At 34.9% G+C, this 17,659-nt stretch overlaps 1 protein-coding gene and 1 long non-coding RNA gene across 7 annotated transcripts in view; one reads left to right on the top strand and one right to left on the bottom strand.

Annotated features, from left to right (window-relative positions):
* Window positions 1-17,659, bottom strand: part of PTPRD (protein tyrosine phosphatase receptor type D) — a 1,875,912-nt gene that overhangs the window by 170,085 nt on the left and 1,688,168 nt on the right. For all 6 annotated transcript variants that reach the window (XM_032477692.1, XM_032477694.1, XM_032477695.1 and 3 more), the window contains 3 exons: window positions 15,032-15,613; window positions 5,410-5,543; window positions 2,675-2,819 (listed from right to left, as the gene is read on the bottom strand). In XM_032477692.1, the coding sequence (XP_032333583.1) occupies window positions 2,675-2,819; window positions 5,410-5,543; window positions 15,032-15,613 (861 nt within the window). The remainder of the gene's footprint in view (window positions 1-2,674; window positions 2,820-5,409; window positions 5,544-15,031; window positions 15,614-17,659) is intronic.
* LOC116663118 lies at window positions 1,899-16,487 on the top strand. The gene is made up of 3 exons (XR_004319170.1): window positions 1,899-2,634; window positions 5,784-5,786; window positions 16,476-16,487. It is a non-coding gene; the product is annotated as an uncharacterized LOC116663118 (long non-coding RNA).

Here is a 17,659-nt window from a genome sequence, read left to right as displayed (position 1 = left end):
GGTTCTTAAGTGTCAAAAGTTGCAATAACTGTTAGATGCCCTTCCACCAATTCCAATTTTTTAAAAAGGGAAAGAAATAAAAGCCCAACAAACATAAAAGGGTTCCCTCTGACTGTCTGAAAAACTGAGTCTGCCTGACCAGTTTTAATGCAAAGTGTTAACCTAACATTGATTATACCCCTAGACAGAGAGCATGCAGAATCGATAAAGGGTGAAAATGCATAGTCCAAGATTTACCTACCCGAAGGTAATGTCAGGCTTGTTGATTCTGACTGTAACTTGTACTTACCCTATGTCAGCTTTCAGCTTTTTTAAAATTATAACTCTTCTTGAGACATCATTGCTAGTGAAGAATTAGATCCCACCAGCAAATTTTGGTAAAATCAACAAAACTCATCTATCCCTTACAAAATGTCAGTAACACAGCCATTAAAAAGAATTGTTTAAAAAAATAAATTTCCTGAGAACCATCTGAAAAAGATACGACTTATCTTTCACTTTATATGTAATTCTTTTTACTTTGTACTTAATTAATCATATAAAATAGGGTTTCCATAGAATTATAAGATAAACTTTCTTATTGCCCATTTTAAAACAAGCTGGTCACCTTCTGAACAATTATTTTCCATCAAATAAACCAACTATATCATTTTTCAAAAGCAGTAAAAAGCAATGAGGAGCTATATGACTGTTATAAATTATTTTTAAAGCTAATAATCCATATTCCTAAAGAAACAAGTGGAATAAGATAAATATATAGATAGATACAGATAGATGTTTAAGGCAAAATATACAGCATAATGAGTAATTCATTTCTAATTTTTCATATTTGAACATGTAGTTTGGATATTTCTTTAGACTTTATTTCTTAACATTATGTAGTATCAGGTATGTCTGATTGCTTAGATTATCAGTCTTTCTTAATTTACATTTCTTGTGTTCTTCATTATAGGCAATCAAGATGAAAAGCTCCCTGAACCGAAAAAAAGTAAATTCTCATAAAACAGCCTTGTATATTTGGAATAAGATTTGCAAAATCACTAGAACATCATGTTTATTGATTCTGACTATATTATAGGTTCTATATTTCAAATTATGCAACTATTTTATATGCATTTTCATTCATAATAAATTGAGTTGTTCATGTAACAGCAAAGACTCATTTGTAATTCTTTTTAAAAAACTGATTTAGTTTTCATTACAATCCTACCTTCAGAACTCCTGTGAGAGTACATATAACACCACTTGAAACTTTTGTTTAATAAAATAAAGAGGTAAGCTTTTGATGTGGCTATAAACAGTCCACTCTGTTTCTGTGTGTGTTAGTATACACGCATGTATGTATATACATACAAAAATCTCAAGTTTGTAAACCATATGAAGTATTGAAGCATGCCACATTTCTTTTAATTAAATGTCTGATTTTAAGAATTACCTCCTGCAATAATACTTATTAGCTTTCCTGGAATTCAAAGAAGACATACAAAACTGTACTGATTTACATGCTTCAGTTTTTACAGAAAGCAAATTTTATGGGGATAAGATATAATGAGTAAGGGATTAAGCAACAGGATCCTAATATTTTTCACGCGAATAATCATGTGTTGAGGAAGAATATAAATTTCATCATCAAAAAACCCTGAAAGATTTCAAGTTTCCATAGAAAAATGAAATAAGACTTACTTATTTGAAAGACAATTCATCTTCTAAAAATTTTTGTAAATTTCACATTTGCTGATAGGTCTAAAAATTAGGCCCTTAGAACATTCTCTTCATAAATTCAATGTATTAACATTATACATATCTATTGTATAGGTCACTATACCAAAAATCACATATAAAATATAAAATACTAAAAAAATCTAAGGAAATTATTTCATAAAATTGTTCAAGATAAATGGTTGCTGAGTAGACTAATTGTAGAAACTTATTAATAAGGAGCAAGCATTAGTATTATAAATCACCAAACTTTCCATCGGAAACAATCTGTCACATAATACTCAATGCAAAGCAACCTTTCCTGGACACAACAAACCCCCACTGTGATAAGTACAACTATGCTTTAAGGTAAAAGTTCCAAAAGGAATTGAACCTGAGGAAATAAAATACAACTTAGGATAGCAAATGTACTTGTGAGTACTCCACTGTTCCTAAGTCTGTCCGAATACAGATTTTCTGTGATTGTTCCAAATTTCCACATGTACTACTTGCAAAGTTAATAACAAACTGGGAACAAATATGTGACTTGGTTATCAGCAAAGGTAAAACCTGTGTGCTTAAAGATTAAAGTTTGTTCTTTTGCTGTCTCTTTAGTTTACTAAGCCCTCCTCTGAGTATTTTGCAGTGTTCTCAACCTGAATTTTGCTTTGCGGCCTTCTATTTTATTAAATGGGGCCTGATGTAGCTTCTTTACCCATGTTTCTCACGGAGGTTTCCGAACTTCTCTGAACCTCCTCCAATTTAGAAGTGGAAGAATGGGCTCTGTTATTTGCACCAAATTTGAAACGAACATAGGTCATGGTGCTCTAATCCCCAAAGCTGGACATTTGCTAGTATACAGACTACCGACTATTAAAATCACATTAATTAGCAGGTTGGTTTGTTGGTGGAGATAAAAGCCAACAGCACTTCCTAGTGAAAAAAGGACAGAAAATAAGCAAGGAAAGACACCTACTTGACTGCATGGTTCTGGCTGATATTTCCGCTGTGGAAGCACCCAGGCCTTGAGGAGAGCGCGCAGCCAGACGGAAGTGGTACAAGCTGTTTGGTCTCAGCCCTTGCAGCCTGTAAGACGTCCCTGGCTCAATGGTAATCCGCTGCTGTGGATAATTGACAAGAGAATCTGGTCATCTTCACTAAGATTTCTGCATCTATTTTTTTTATCACACCACCCAGAATATCAGATTTCCAACAAGAGGGTTATAAGGGCATCAAAATATCACAAGCAGAATCAACAGTGAGTATCAAGGAATCTACTAGGGGAATTACATAATGAAAATATCAGAGTTTACAAGGCAAATTTCTACAACAGTAAGGGAACTGGAATTAATGAAGCCAGGGATCTGTCTATGAGGACACAGTTTTCCACATGCATCAGATAAGAGGGATTGAGAGGCCACCACCCATAAATGCAGTCTACCCTGAAGGCACGTGTGTGGCTGTACACTGCCCACAACAGAAACTGACACCCACCCCTGATGACGGCCCATGCCCAACAGTGAGAAGACAAACTGAGGAAATGTCTGGCTCATCTCCCATGATCCTCTGCTACCTAGACAGAGGCAAAGACAATACGGCCAGAAGTAACAAGAGACTGGTATACAGTTTGTGTGAGGTTGCTATAAAGAGAGCTGAAAAAGCCAAGGTCTCAGGTGATAAAAATCAGATGTTAGTTACTGAAGAAAGCTGAATAATGTATATGAAATATAATTCCTAGAGGAATTATCATTCCTCTAGGTTGATTTCATGTTAATTGTAAAACCTCCTTTCTTTGTGAATATAGAGCCTGCAGCTAGAAAAAAAAATCACACTTTTCTGTAACTTTTAACATCATAAACGGCTTCTGAAATAAGGTTTCTTTAATTGGATGTTGTTATAACATATTTTTGTGCTTGAAATCTGCCCTCGCATTTTAGCAAAAATATAGCTATCTCTGGGTAATCAATCGCAGATTGAACAAGAGCCTATAGTAAACCTTAAAATGCATGCTAATGTGTACTTCAGTAATGGCATCAATAATCTCACAAAATTTTTATTAAAATAGTGTTTGCTGTTCACAAAAATAGAAATCAGTCAAGGAAAATTCAGATACAAAATTAGAGAAAACATCCCTAGGGTCTTCTGGCTATACAAAAGGTTTCAAAACTTTTAAATGTAACAAATAACAAGAAAATAAGGGATTTCCTAAATAATAGTAAAAAAGGGGTCTGCCAACAGTCAAGCATCCATAGCATTTTCAAAGGACTTCCACTCTCTTTACTACATTCATTCATTCATTCATTTATTATTTATTTATTTATTTATTTATTTTGTTAGGGTAATGGTAGGAATTTAAAATAACTTAATGCTGACTTACGTCTTACTAAAAACACCAACAGTTGTAACATGAGTACTTTAAGTTACATCAGCACTTCAGTTCTGTAACTTTTTGAGTGATGAACTTACATCAGCTTTGTAAGCTAAATCTAAAAGCACTGCTTTTGGAATCTGGTCTTTGGAGATTCTGCTCAATTCAAACATGCAATAAAATAGAAGTTTGCAGGAACATATTAATTTATTATAGCATTCAAAGTTATGCACTACAATTTAATTGGTAACAGCTCACTGAGTACGTGAGTGTTTAAAAAAGGTATTCTTTGTTAAAACTTGGGGCTGTTTTGCTTTCTGAAGATCTTTTTTACATAAAGAATGCTAAGCAATATCATAAAATGGCTTAGTGGATTGAGTTTTCATGTACAGTTTTATTAACATTTTTGTCCTAATGTTCCCTGATGGCTTTCACAATAATGAAAGAAACATATTTATTACTATCAAATATTCCCATTCTGAAAATATTAGATGTATCTTAATACTGATTTCTATAATCTGTTCGAAGTACACCCAAGAGGCAGTGTGTCCTAACGGTGAAAAATATAAATTCTGGAAACTGTCTAGATTCAAATTCCAGCTCTACCATTCAGTAATAAGAGGCTTTGGGCAAATTATTTAACTTGTTTCCATGCCTCCATTTTGTTGACATCTGAACTAGATTAATAATAAAAGCTGACTCAAAGCACTATTGTAAGGATTAAGTGACTTATATGTGAAACCCTTATTATAGTGCCTGTTAATGTATGGGTTAGTTATTTTGATTTTTATTTCTTTTCAGTAACTAGCAATAGTTTCTAGCCTTCTAGAATCTGTTGTTTTATTAGCATAACAGAAGCTTTATATACATTTACATTCATATCAATTATTGGCATAAAAACAAACATTTGCTATAGGGCATCTTTCTCTGAAACTGGTTTGGACCAATTCATCTGCCCAAAGCCTTGGAGTTTACTTAGTCATGTGCTGACAGTGACTTCAGTACTTTAATGCAGAAAATAAAGAAAGGAAATTCTCAAGTCTCAAGGAGTATATTATTTTATAACCTGATACTTCCATAAGTAACTTGGAAATCTGAATTAAAAAAAAACATTCAATGGGGCAATAGCAGTTTTTTTTATTTCTTTGGTCCCACCCCCATCAAGTTTCCGAATATTCCACCCCCTTTTTTTTTTTTGGTTAAGTTTCTCTTTTGACCAAAAAATCTTTTCCACCAAGGTTCTCTAGAGACATGTGACCTTTTCACAGAACCTGGGCCAGGACACAGAACAACAGCAGTGCCTCGGGGCAGTGAATGATCCCAAGGGAGAAGCACAGTCCTACCTCCTCTCCATGCTCCCCGTCTTTGTAGACCAGTTCATAGTTGGCAATGGTGTCTGAACGTGGAGGTGTCCAAGAGAGCAAAATACTTGTTTCGGATTCAGGTTCTGCCTTGAAGTTTAGTGGCTGCCCTGGTACTAAAACAGGGAGGCAAAGGACTGAGCTCAACATTACCAGGAATATTCAGAAGTTCTTTCATTCGTGCATCTGTTTAAATCTTTCACTAAGTGTCCACGTGTATCACTTCACTGGCAAGCTAGGTCCCCTACAATGTCCAAGTTAAACTGTGTACATAAAGCCTATTTTTCTTCCTCTAAGGATCAAGAACAACGTTATAATTACTGTCCTTGTTTCTGAGTGGTTTACTATGTACACAGGATGTGGAATTAGCAAATGTAGAATATATCAGACTCTGCATTCAGCTTTAAGGATAACATTTACTTTATAATATTGTTCTAAGTAATAAATGAGATGATTTATATAAACCACTTGGAATAAATACTGCCTAAATCATATCAAGTGTTAAATACATAAAAGCTACTGCTATTTTACAACTGAGTGGGACCTGATTCTCTAGCACTACAGTTTACTTTCAAACTTATTTCCAATTAGGTTTATAAAATTCCACCTACATTCCTTTAACAAAACCTACAGAATTGGTAGTATTTTTTTCCTTACTAATACATGTTTTTGAAAAGATGTAAAAACAGGAGAATAAAAAGATTTTAAAAACTATCACTAACCAATAATTCTTTCTAATCCTTAAATGACTTTATAGGAGTTAATATACTATACCCAATATAAATTTAACATTGTCCCTACTGAGAAGGGACAATATTAACTTTCACTACACAAGTTACAAAGTGTGTAGAATACAATTATCACAAATACAGGAATTAAACAGAGGTCATCTATAGTTGTCACATTAGTCATATAATCCATGCAACAGACAATGTGGAAGAGCTATATATCCAATATAATCAAGAATGGGACATCTATCCAGTTTAAAACACCTTACCCAAATGATGAATTAGAACACATTTTACTAACCCTCACTTCCTACTTAGGTTAGCGCTTAATCCCACCAGGTCCTCCATCCGTTACACACAAGGCTGTCACACGTCAGGGCATCGCTAGCATAGCTACGCTTCCTTATATCGTTCTTGGCCAGTGTCTGCTCTGACTGGTTGGTACCCATGCCGGGCTGGTCACTTAATATTTTTATCATTATCCCTGATACTGTGATACATTTCAGAGTGCCACAGCTGGACATATGTCCATATTCCTACAAGTTCACACGAGAATTCTGTGTATATGTAATAAAAACACAAGAACACCAGAGGGGAAAAGAACATATAAAGTATTCTTGGCAAATGAGCACAGACATTCAAAAAGCATATAAAAATAATGTAATTTGTAGCTGATGTATGACATCAATTTCTTAAATAATACTTAAAGCATCATTTTTACAAGAAAAAACACCTTTGGCAATATTAAAGACATTACTTTCTTTTTTTTTTTTTTTTTTTTGTAGTGACCTGTCTATAGTATGACTAAAAAACTCCCTTTTGTTTAAAAGGAGATTCAAGTCTAAAGGAATCTACAAGAATAGCTCTGAGAGCTCTAATTATCAGGTAATTCCTCTGGTCTGTTAACCTGTGAACCTGTGTGTGCAGGTGTGTGTGTTCACATGTGTGTGCAAGAGAACACACTTATGTGTGGACTGTTGCTTAAGGCCACCAATAATCAGTGCTTCATATTTCTAATTGCATTAATCTTCTTTTCTCTCTTGTATCACAGGTCTTGCGATACTCATTAATTCGATGCCTCTAGGAATGTACTGTCTGAACAGGAAACGTATTTATTTATTTATTTTTAAGTACTTGCCCAGTGGGTGACCTAACACAATCATTCAGACTGAGCGGTGAGAGACACAGACAAAAGAAGATAAAAAAATCAAGAGCAAGAGAAGGTAGAACAGAAGGAAATAAGAAAAACAATCAAGCAAATAGAAAGAGAAATAGAAAATACATTACTTCTACAAGGGAAATGCCAATAGGACTGGCAGGAGAGACCATGGAAGCCAAGAATAATTGGACAGGTGGGGAAATTATGATTGGATTCTAATATTCAGATGATGAAAGGTTTTCTCAGCCTGAACATACACACATATATATGCATATGTACCCAGTTACTTCTTTTTCTCTAGTTTTACTGCCTTTTTCCTTTCCCCGGCTTCCACAAGACTGGGAAAGAAGAAAGCCTGACAACTTCTGATTTAAACCAAACCAAATAAAATACAGTCAAAAACTAAAAACATGGATAGCGTTGAAGGGCTGCTCTCAGGATGGTAATTGCTTGTTACGTTATTTCCTCCCTGCTAATGCTAATAATAAACAGATTGAAAACATTGAGGGAATCAAAGTAACTTTTTCTTAAACTGTTTACTTTTTTGTTTTTAATTTGTTTTGAACAGATTCCTGGTAGGTCTCAGTGTTTCATCCTTATTTAGTGCCACAAACTTCATATAATTGTCTAATTCTGTTTGGTTCTATTCCAGTCTCTCCTAAATAATAAACCAGGTACATCACAGTCTCAGAGGGTGTACTGCTCCTTTTCTGATTAGACAAGAGACATAGTAAGTAAGTAGTGGTCACACACGGGATTGGTGAGTCTCATCAAAGAATACAAATGGGGTTCTCCCCCTCTGCTTCCACCACTGTCTTCTTTTGAAGTGGTCTGGAGAGCAATCTACTAGGTTTTAAACTTCTGGTAGGAATACCAGTGCCAGACAGATCTCTCAGATGAGTCCTGGAGGCTATGCTGGGCTCAGGGGTCAATGGGGGAGTGCCAGGGCCACCAGAAGTAGTCAGTGGTGCTCAGAGACAAGACACTGCTGCCTTGTGGAATGTAGGCTCAGCCTTGCCCAAGCTTCTGATTTTTCAACAGAAGTTGATAATGAACCTTACAGATAAAAATCTTTCAAATTTTAACAACTGGAAATGAACTGAATTACTTGAAATTAATTGAAAAACACTGCACAGGGCAAAATGTGTCTCCATGTAAAATTCAGCATATGGACCAAGGCTTTAAGAATTTTTTTTAAATTATATCAGGCTCTATGCTCATACATGTCTTAAGGGTGACACAACTCAGACTCTTTTGGGAATTGTGGGTCCACCTAAACATGCTGCTTCCTCAGGATCAATGAGTCACAGTCAAAACAGTCACAATGAAGCTGAGGCTTCAAAGGAAAAGAAAAAAGCTGCAAAATTAATGTATTTATTTTTATATTCTCCAAATGTATTAGTCCTAATGATCACAATATGTTTACAAGAAAATGCTTCAGTGGACTCCAAACTGTCATATTTATTTCTCTGTGCCACTTGGAGACACAGGGAGTACCTTATCACCCATCAGACAGATTTTTATACTAATACTGTGGCTACAGAAGTTCTATTAACAGATATAAACATATGTACCTGTATTCATTTATTACTTTACTACTCTCACAGTCTACACCTCAAACTTACCGACATGCTTTTATCTTCATTTACTCCTTACTTATCTGTGGATTTTTAACTTAAGAGTTTTTTTTGGGTTGCAGCATTCCCCTCACCAACTAACCGAACATAAGTTTTGTGGGAAAACCTGAGATTCTGGAAAACTCATTAGAAAATAAAAAGAAAAAGAACGCATCCAGAAACCTAAGTGCAATCATTCTGCATTAAAAGAAAAAGAGAGAGAGATGTGATAATGTTACCAAAGAGCAAGTTTAGTATTTAGAGGTGGAAAGAAATGAAAGTAGAAATATAAAATTTTCTTTAAAGTTATATTTAAAAAATCCCTATATTTGGTAAAGTGGTGTTGTTATATCTTTCTTATTTAATGACCACAAGGAAATACAAATATGATCAATCATTTCCTAAAAGATTATAACCCAATTCATAAATGTAAAATAGTTGAGCAGTAATAATATTATACTCTATATTAATATCTGCAGGCAACTCAAAGGGAATGGAGAATGAGTAAGAAATGAAGGGAAAGAAAATGTGCATGTCATCTGAACTGCTGATAATCTGAGAAAAGATCAATATTTGAGTAAAATCTAGGGAATATCTCTGAAAAGGGTTAGTACACATTAAATGCCTGAAGAACAATTTCACCTAACCATATTACAGATATGAAATATTATGAAAGATTAGAAAACGCATTATCACTAAAATATCTAGTACTTTAATAAGGTACATATTTTAAAATGTGAGTATCTAGCATACTGACAAATGATAATAACACCAATAAAAACAGCAGCCAGAATTACAGTGGTAGTAAAACAAAACGAAACAAAATTCAAACAAGGAGTCCAACTGGTAAGTGCCACAGATACATCATTGACAAAATAAGTACTTAATACACAAGCACCTGCCTAAATCTCTCTCCTAACTGTCATTAAATATCAGTAAGAAAAAGTTCAGTTCTATCACAGTTGTATTTACATCCAGAGCTCCTTTACTCATTGCTAAAACTATTTAGAGAAAGCACTTAAAAGGGGCTCATAATTCTGGCTATTGGAAATCAGGCTTTTTCTAGTTTGTTTACGCTGGCCTGCTGACATAATACTAATGAAATGATTTATCAAGTTCTGGAAACCTAAAGCACATGTCTGTAAAATGTCATAGTTTCATATGACAATAATTTTGCTTCTTCAAAATGTTTACAGTTGATACTGCTCATTAATATTTTATTTAGTAAATGTGTACAGTCATTTTCCTTTCGAAGACCTGTACTATTAAGGTATGCACATATAAAGCAGCACTTTCCCCAGGACTCTGTATTTTTGTTTTGGGTGGGGTGGGGGAAGGTAATTAGACTTATTTATTTACTTATTTACTTATTTTTTAATAGAAGTACTGTGGATTGAACCCAGTGCATGCTAAGTATGCACTCTATCACTGGGCTATACCCTCCCCTCTCACAAGAATCTATTAAATACATAGAAGAATTAGAAGTCAGATTTGTTTTCTAAAGAAAATTCAGAAAAAAGACACACATTAGGATTTAACAGCCTTAGAATGCCTCCAATTAGCATGAATATCAAGCAACATTTATTTTACTGCATTAGGTTTAAGATGTTGATTTATTACATTTCTTTATCAGGGTTTTATTTGTACTTCTGTAAAATATAGTTACCCTATGTTCTTACTATAATTATGTACACAAGAAAACCATGTGTGATATCCTTCTAGGATGTCTTTTCTGATAGCAGGGATCCTTTTCTAACACAATGTAAGTATCTCTCTTGTGAATGGCCATATGTTTCACATGTTTTCAAGATGAACTAGTTGCCAAGTGCCTGTGATGGCCAAAGTTAAAGCTATGGAAAACTTGGAAGATTAACCCATATTTCTAGGAAATGATCATTTTAATCCAAATCTTTTCATACTTAAAATCAGCTAAAATTACTTAATATTTTCATCTGTACTAATAGTCATAATTTAGGGGATAAATCACTGGCTATAAAACATACTTTTATTTTTTATACTACCAGAAGTATACAAATTTACATCAATCCTCCATTTGGATCAATGTATGTGACAATAATCTTAGATAAGATCCAAAGTAATAATGTCCATCTTATACTCACTCTGCTTGTGAATACTGTTTCTGCGGAGTCTGATTTTAAACAAAAATAGGACTATCACTGTCAAGGAATCAAAGATTATAAAAAGAAATGCACACCTTTCACATAAAGTAGACAGAAAAATTTGCTATCTCTGAGTATATGGAACAAAAATATATTTGAGAAGTTCATACATTATTGATCAGTAAATTTTTATAGATTTGGAAAAAGTTTAAGGTTGAAGTGAGAATAATCATAAACTTAAATTTTATATAAGCTCACTAAAAGAGTGTTTCATAATGGTTTAATGTTTTTGCCTAACATTGATCCTAAGAGTTAGCTAGTCAGGAGCAGCTCAGCATTAATTCTATCAGAACTAACATCATTGTATTTGGCAGATGTCCACTAACATCAAAGGGCCTTTGTTAATTAAGCCAAGAGAACAGATTAAATCATTGTGCCATTTTGGAACGTTTTCTTAGCCTATTGATCTTGGCAGGCACAAGTCATTATGTCATTATGTATCTTCTCAATCAATGGGTATTAAAATTACAACTATTATGGAAGGTTCCTGGAAGTATCTTAATGTAAAAAAAAAGTTAAACAGAGACTGGGAACAGCTATTCTAATGCATCTGTGACCCATTCATCTAGATATTTTTTTTAAGTCCAGAGTCCCTAGATCACATTAACTCTATTGCCCCTGTCACAATATTACCTTCAATGAGTTATGATTTATGTTATATTATGGACCCTAGTAATACAGAAAATCAAAATATGGTCTATTTTAAATGCCAGTTCTGTATCTTTCAATAAACTGTGGCCAAAAGCGTTACTGTCTGTCATTCTGTGTTCTGAATATAAGGATTCTCATGATTCTCAAGGATTCTTATGTTTTGGTTGAATTTAGTCTCAGGAACTATTCAGTTTCTTAGACAGCTAAATCCTTCTGTCATAATGAAATCATGAAACAGTATAGATCTCTATGTTTAAATTTGCAGTTAGAAAATTAAGAACCAAATTTAGTGATCAAGTAACCTTCTAAGAAGAAAGGTATTCCTTCTACTTCTTTCAGATACTTATTTTTTCTTACCTAAATGTACTTTTGTACTGGGATAATCTAATAGCCACTTCAAGTATTTCTGAAGTAGATTATATTTAACTCTTAAAGAGAGATATGAATATGTGACATGCTGTTTCCCTACTGGACACAAAAACCTAGAAGGCACCAAAAAAAAAAATCACCACATAAGCACACTATTAATTTAAAAGATAACAGAGTTTTAAAGTATCTAGGGCATCCACTTAATCAACTATGACTCAAAGGAAGTTCCTGAATTTTTTTTTAATCTGTGTCGATCCTCAATGTACTAATTGGCAAATGTGGTAATTCCACATCTCCCTGATTGGATAGTAAGAATTAATACATCCAAAGTTCACAGCAGAGTGCCTGGCATATGCTAGTTGTTATTATGATGATGATGATTACACATTAAGTTATAAAATATTTCTATCAATTATCTAATCAATAGTCCTGTTATGAGTGGAAGTGTGTCCCACAAAAAATTCATACGTTGAATTCCTAACACCAAGAACCTCAGAATGTGACCTTATTTGGAAGGAGCTGCAGATGTACTTGGTTAACATGCTATCATTAGGTTGGGACCTAATCCATTACGACTGGTATCTTAACAAAGGAGGATGTGGACACAGAGAAGGCACTCTGGGAGGACTCCATGTGACGATGAGGGCAGGGACCAGGGTGATGCTTCTACTAGCCAAGAAGACCCTCCAAAAGGAACAGCCACGGAACAGCCAAGACTAGCAGCCGAGCACCAGAAGCCAGAGGGAGTCCCGGCAGCTCCCTCGCAGCTCTCGGAAGGAGCTGATCCTGCTAACACTGGTTCTCGGACTTTGAGCCACTGGGACAGAAGACGATAAATTCCTATTGCTCAAGCCACCTAGTGAGTGGTATTTTGTATGGCAGCCCTAGAAAGAAATTATCACCCCTAACTCTATACGATGACTATTATTTCAGACGAGAAAACTGAAGTTCAGAGAGATGAAGTAACATGTCCAAGATTACAGAGCTACAAATGATAGTTTGGGATCCAAACCCTGGTGATCTTACTCCAACATCAGAGATTCTTAATATCACAGCTGAAAAATCCAAAAAACTCAAAGTGTATATACTCTTCATAAATACTTTCGTGTACCTTTTAATGGTTATGGAGCTATAAAAATAGTATAGTAAAATATAATATTCAATATCTTGTAATAATCTTTAATGAAAAAGGATATAAAAACAAATATATACATATATGTGCATGACTGGGACATTGTGCTGTACCCGAGAAACTGACACATTATAACTGACTATACTTCAATAAAAAAATAAATGAAATAAATTACATTCTAAAAATCTAAAAAAAAAAGTCTCTTAACAGTTGACTGCTTTCAGTCAAGAAAAAGAACAAGATTCACAGATTTCTACATTTTCCAATGAGACATTTATGGAAAATTAATCAATATTTTATGCATACTAATATAACAAGTAAATACAAAAGAACTGAAAAAGCTAAACAGGGAAGGTATATAGAAGATTTTTAGTATAATTGCAGTAAAATACTTTCATAGTTACATTTTTGATATTACAGAAAGTGATAAATCCATGAACAAACCAATAAGAACCAGATAACAGTAGGAAAATAAAATAAAGCCAGGCAAGCTGTAAATATGTTGAGATTTCTAGCAGACAGGGCAAACAGGTAAACATTCTCAGCCACAGGATTCATAAAGCCCATGACATAAAAACAAGTCAGTGCTTAAACATAAATTTATCTACTTCTGACACCTGAGAAAATTCATTAACTCATTTCCAAGATTACCTACGAGTTACGCCTACAGATTATAGACAAGCTCTCCAATAATATGGCTCCTATGTAGATTCTCAAAACCAACAGTGTGCTGTCAACACTCACAGATGAACGCAAGTTTACGAGGCACAAACACACAAAAAGGAGTCAAATGAATAACTCTCAGATTGTCAAGAATAAATTTTAGAAGAAAGCTGCTATGATATACCCCCATCCCAAGACAAACTGATCACTCTGAATCAAAGACCAGGGAAGTTTGATAACCTCTTACGAAAATAAAACTACTGGAAGGACCAAGTTTTTCTTCATCAACTAGTTTGGCGTCTATTCTAACACCCACTAAAATGGGTAAACAAGACCCCAAAGTTTGATCTTAGATCTTGGTAACCGTCTTTCTTCACCCCTGAGGGCCACAGGAATGAAAAAAAAAAAAAATTAAGAGAACATTTATTTCTAAGCAAGTTGCTTCCTGGTATCTTCTAAATATCATTTAAATATCTAAGGCCTGCTGACAAATGGTTTTATTTTTTACCTTAATCTCAAACTATCTACTCCTTCACAAACTGAATAAATTTGGGGACTATTCTATCAGAGCTGCTAGTATAAAGAAACGTATTTCTATTCTCAAATGCTGCATGGGTGATGCATTCATCCACCTCATACAGACGGTCTCTGTACTTTTGGGTACAAAATTAAAATAACAAATACGATAATACATAGGGGTAGGAGAGAAAAAGGTACTATCAGGTATAAAATAAGCTACAAGGATCTATTATACAACATGAGGAATAAAGCAAGTATTTCATAATAACTATAAATGGAGTATAACCTTTAAAAATTATGAATCACTATATTGCACACCTGTGACTTACATAATATTGTACAGCAACCATACTTCAGGTAAAAAAAGAAAAAAGGATGCTGAAGGCATGCCCCTACTTAAAGGGAGTGTATTATTTAGTCTTTCAGTGTTTGTGCCTATTCCTTTCAACATGCCTTAACTCCTCACTTAGAAACTCTGAATCTCAAAAATTAAAATGTAACCTACCTTGTTCTTTGTTTTTGCCCTTGCCACTTCTGAGCACCAACTCCTTCCTTCCACCCTACTTCCCATTCTGAAGTAGACTTACCTCCCGTCTGAGTGATGACTTGTATGTCACTTGAAAGAGGACCATCTCCAATTGAGGTAAAAGCCAGGACTTTGACAGAATACGTTTTCTGGGGCACTAAGTTGCCAATGGTAGTAATTTGGCTGTCAGCTACATTGTGTTTCATCCAGTTGTTGACATGCTGAGTGGGATCCATTGTATAATAAACTCTGTATCCTTGAATCTGTCCATTTGGCTCTTCAGGTTCCTTCCACTGTACCAAAATCGTGGTTGAACTCAACATCCGCGCCTGGACATCCCGTGGGGCGCTGGATGGTGCCTGCTCTGAGGTCTGCGTTAGCACAGGCTCACTGGGAGGCCCCCGCCCGATGTTATTGACAGCAACAACCCTGAATTCATAATCTGAGTAGGGACTGAGTCCAGCGACACTGTAGCGTGTGGTTGCCACCCCATCAATTTCTTTGAAAGGTTCCTCAGAATTTTTAGGTTTATGCTGGATGATGTAGTAAGAGACAGGCTCAGGGTTCCCAGAGTCCCACGTCAGGGTGATGCTCGTAGCTGTGCTCTCAGTCACTACAGGAGTTCCTGGAGGCTTGGGTAAGGCTTGCAGGGAGAAAAAAAGACAGAGAGTATCCATTATCTTTAAGATGTTTTAAGAATCCATAAACTTACTATTACAATGACAGAATTACATGCCTCGTGAAGATTTAATGACATATAGCAAAGGACAGTTTTGTAAGTGGCCAGGAAGCACAGAAAGACATGCACAGATGACAAGTCCCAGTTTACTAGCAGTGTACGATATAGCACTGTGTTCTGGGGCCTGTACCCAAATTCACCACTTATTAGCTCTGAGATCCTGGACACGTTGCTTAACTTCTCTTTGCTTCAGTTTTCCCATGTGAAAAATGGGAAAAAAAATTGTTATTATTGGATTGTACAGTCGGGTAACTATTTCACGAGTTTGCTGTGAAGATTATTGAGCTAATCCAGTAATGCTCTTAGAATGTATCTGGCACCCTCAAAAAACAGTAATTAAAGTACAATGATTACAACCAAAAGCTTGGCCAATTAGACCCTTGCTTCAAAAAAGTGATATAACTAAATCTCTGTAAACATTGAAAAGAACAAAATTTGAAATATAATGAAATGGTATTAACTGGATGTCAAAGAAGAGTATCCATATCGTTTTCCAGATTTAAGTCAGAGACAACATTGCTATAACTTCTTTATAAATAATCCAGCCAAGAATTTTAGGGTCACAAAGAATAATTAATCAAATTCCAATTCATGTTTTTGCTTAATATTCAAAGTATGCTGAAGGAACTAAATTAAAGCATATTCACAAATCACTTTTTAAAGTATCTTACTGTCATAACGCATATTCTATATCCAACATCAGTCATATAAGATTGCAGCTACATGACAAACACTGTCCTTCAGAGATCTCGATCTTTCCTTTCAGCAGAAGAGCACAACTCAAAATGCTCCTAATAAAGAACACAAACCATCTACACTGGTGGCCTCATATTAAAGTACCTCGCTGGACAATGATTCTGAAAGGTAGTGGTGTTAGGGAAACAAGGAGAATTTCACCAGCTGACTTTTTAGAGAAATCTCGGAAGGTAACACTCATATTACCACCTCTTTAGGACTCCTCTCTCCTTGTCAACTTCAAGGCAAAAAATACCACATTCGCTACAGCGACAACTTTTCAAGAGCAGCAAATTTGGACTTAACAACTCCTACATCCCCTGTCCCTAGAGCGCTGTCTGGCACTGAGCAGGTTTTTAATAAGCATGTGGAGTGACTGACTAAGTGAGTCCACCCTCATTCTCCTTATTCTCTTCAAGGTACTTTCTGTTTCGATTCATCCTTGCCTTCCAGAATCACCCTTACGTCTTATTTATTTTTGAGGTGGAGGGGGTAGAGAAGCAGCACGAGTCAGGAAAACAAAGAAAAGAAATTGAAGAAGATATTAGTTTTATGTGACTCGTGCTTTTGAATTCCTGAAGGTCTTTAGTCAACTGTCAAATATTTAAAGCTGAGATAGTTAGTATGGGAAAGGCAATTCAATATTTGCCTGTTACTCTAAGAACCATGGAATGATAATATTTGGCCAAGGGATTTACTGAAAATAATCATAAAAAGACATTTGTTTAAATATTCTGGCACAGCATTTTTCAAGGAATTGATTTCAATTTTCGCTGATGTCTTTCTGAATTTTTAAGGCAAGTAAAAATAGTGCTAATGAAAGGTATGTTTACTGATATTTCACAGATACTCTAAGTTCTACTAAGTGACAGTGATGATACAGTGCAGGTTTTGTCTGCAGTGCATGAAGAATAGTATGCTAATACAGTAAGGATATGGAATAAAACATTACTATTTTATATAACTAAAGGTTGACAGTGGTGTTTACCTTGTTCATACGTCACATCATTGATTTCATATGGTATACATTAGCTAAATCTGCTTGGTTGAAGATGTAACACTGACTATTATATGTATGTTGTTTCTTTGTTTTTTTTTTTTTTTTTTAAGGACTACACTTCCTAGAAGGGGAAGATAATTTGTGTTCATTCTGCAATAGTTCTAGACATTCGCAGGAACCTAAAGTCACCCTCAGACTGACCCATTTTGTAAATG

Source organism: Camelus ferus, chromosome 4, assembly GCF_009834535.1.
Source record: "Camelus ferus isolate YT-003-E chromosome 4, BCGSAC_Cfer_1.0, whole genome shotgun sequence".
Taxonomy (NCBI): Eukaryota; Metazoa; Chordata; class Mammalia; order Artiodactyla; family Camelidae; genus Camelus; species Camelus ferus.
This window is presented reverse-complemented; position numbering and strand designations above follow the sequence as displayed.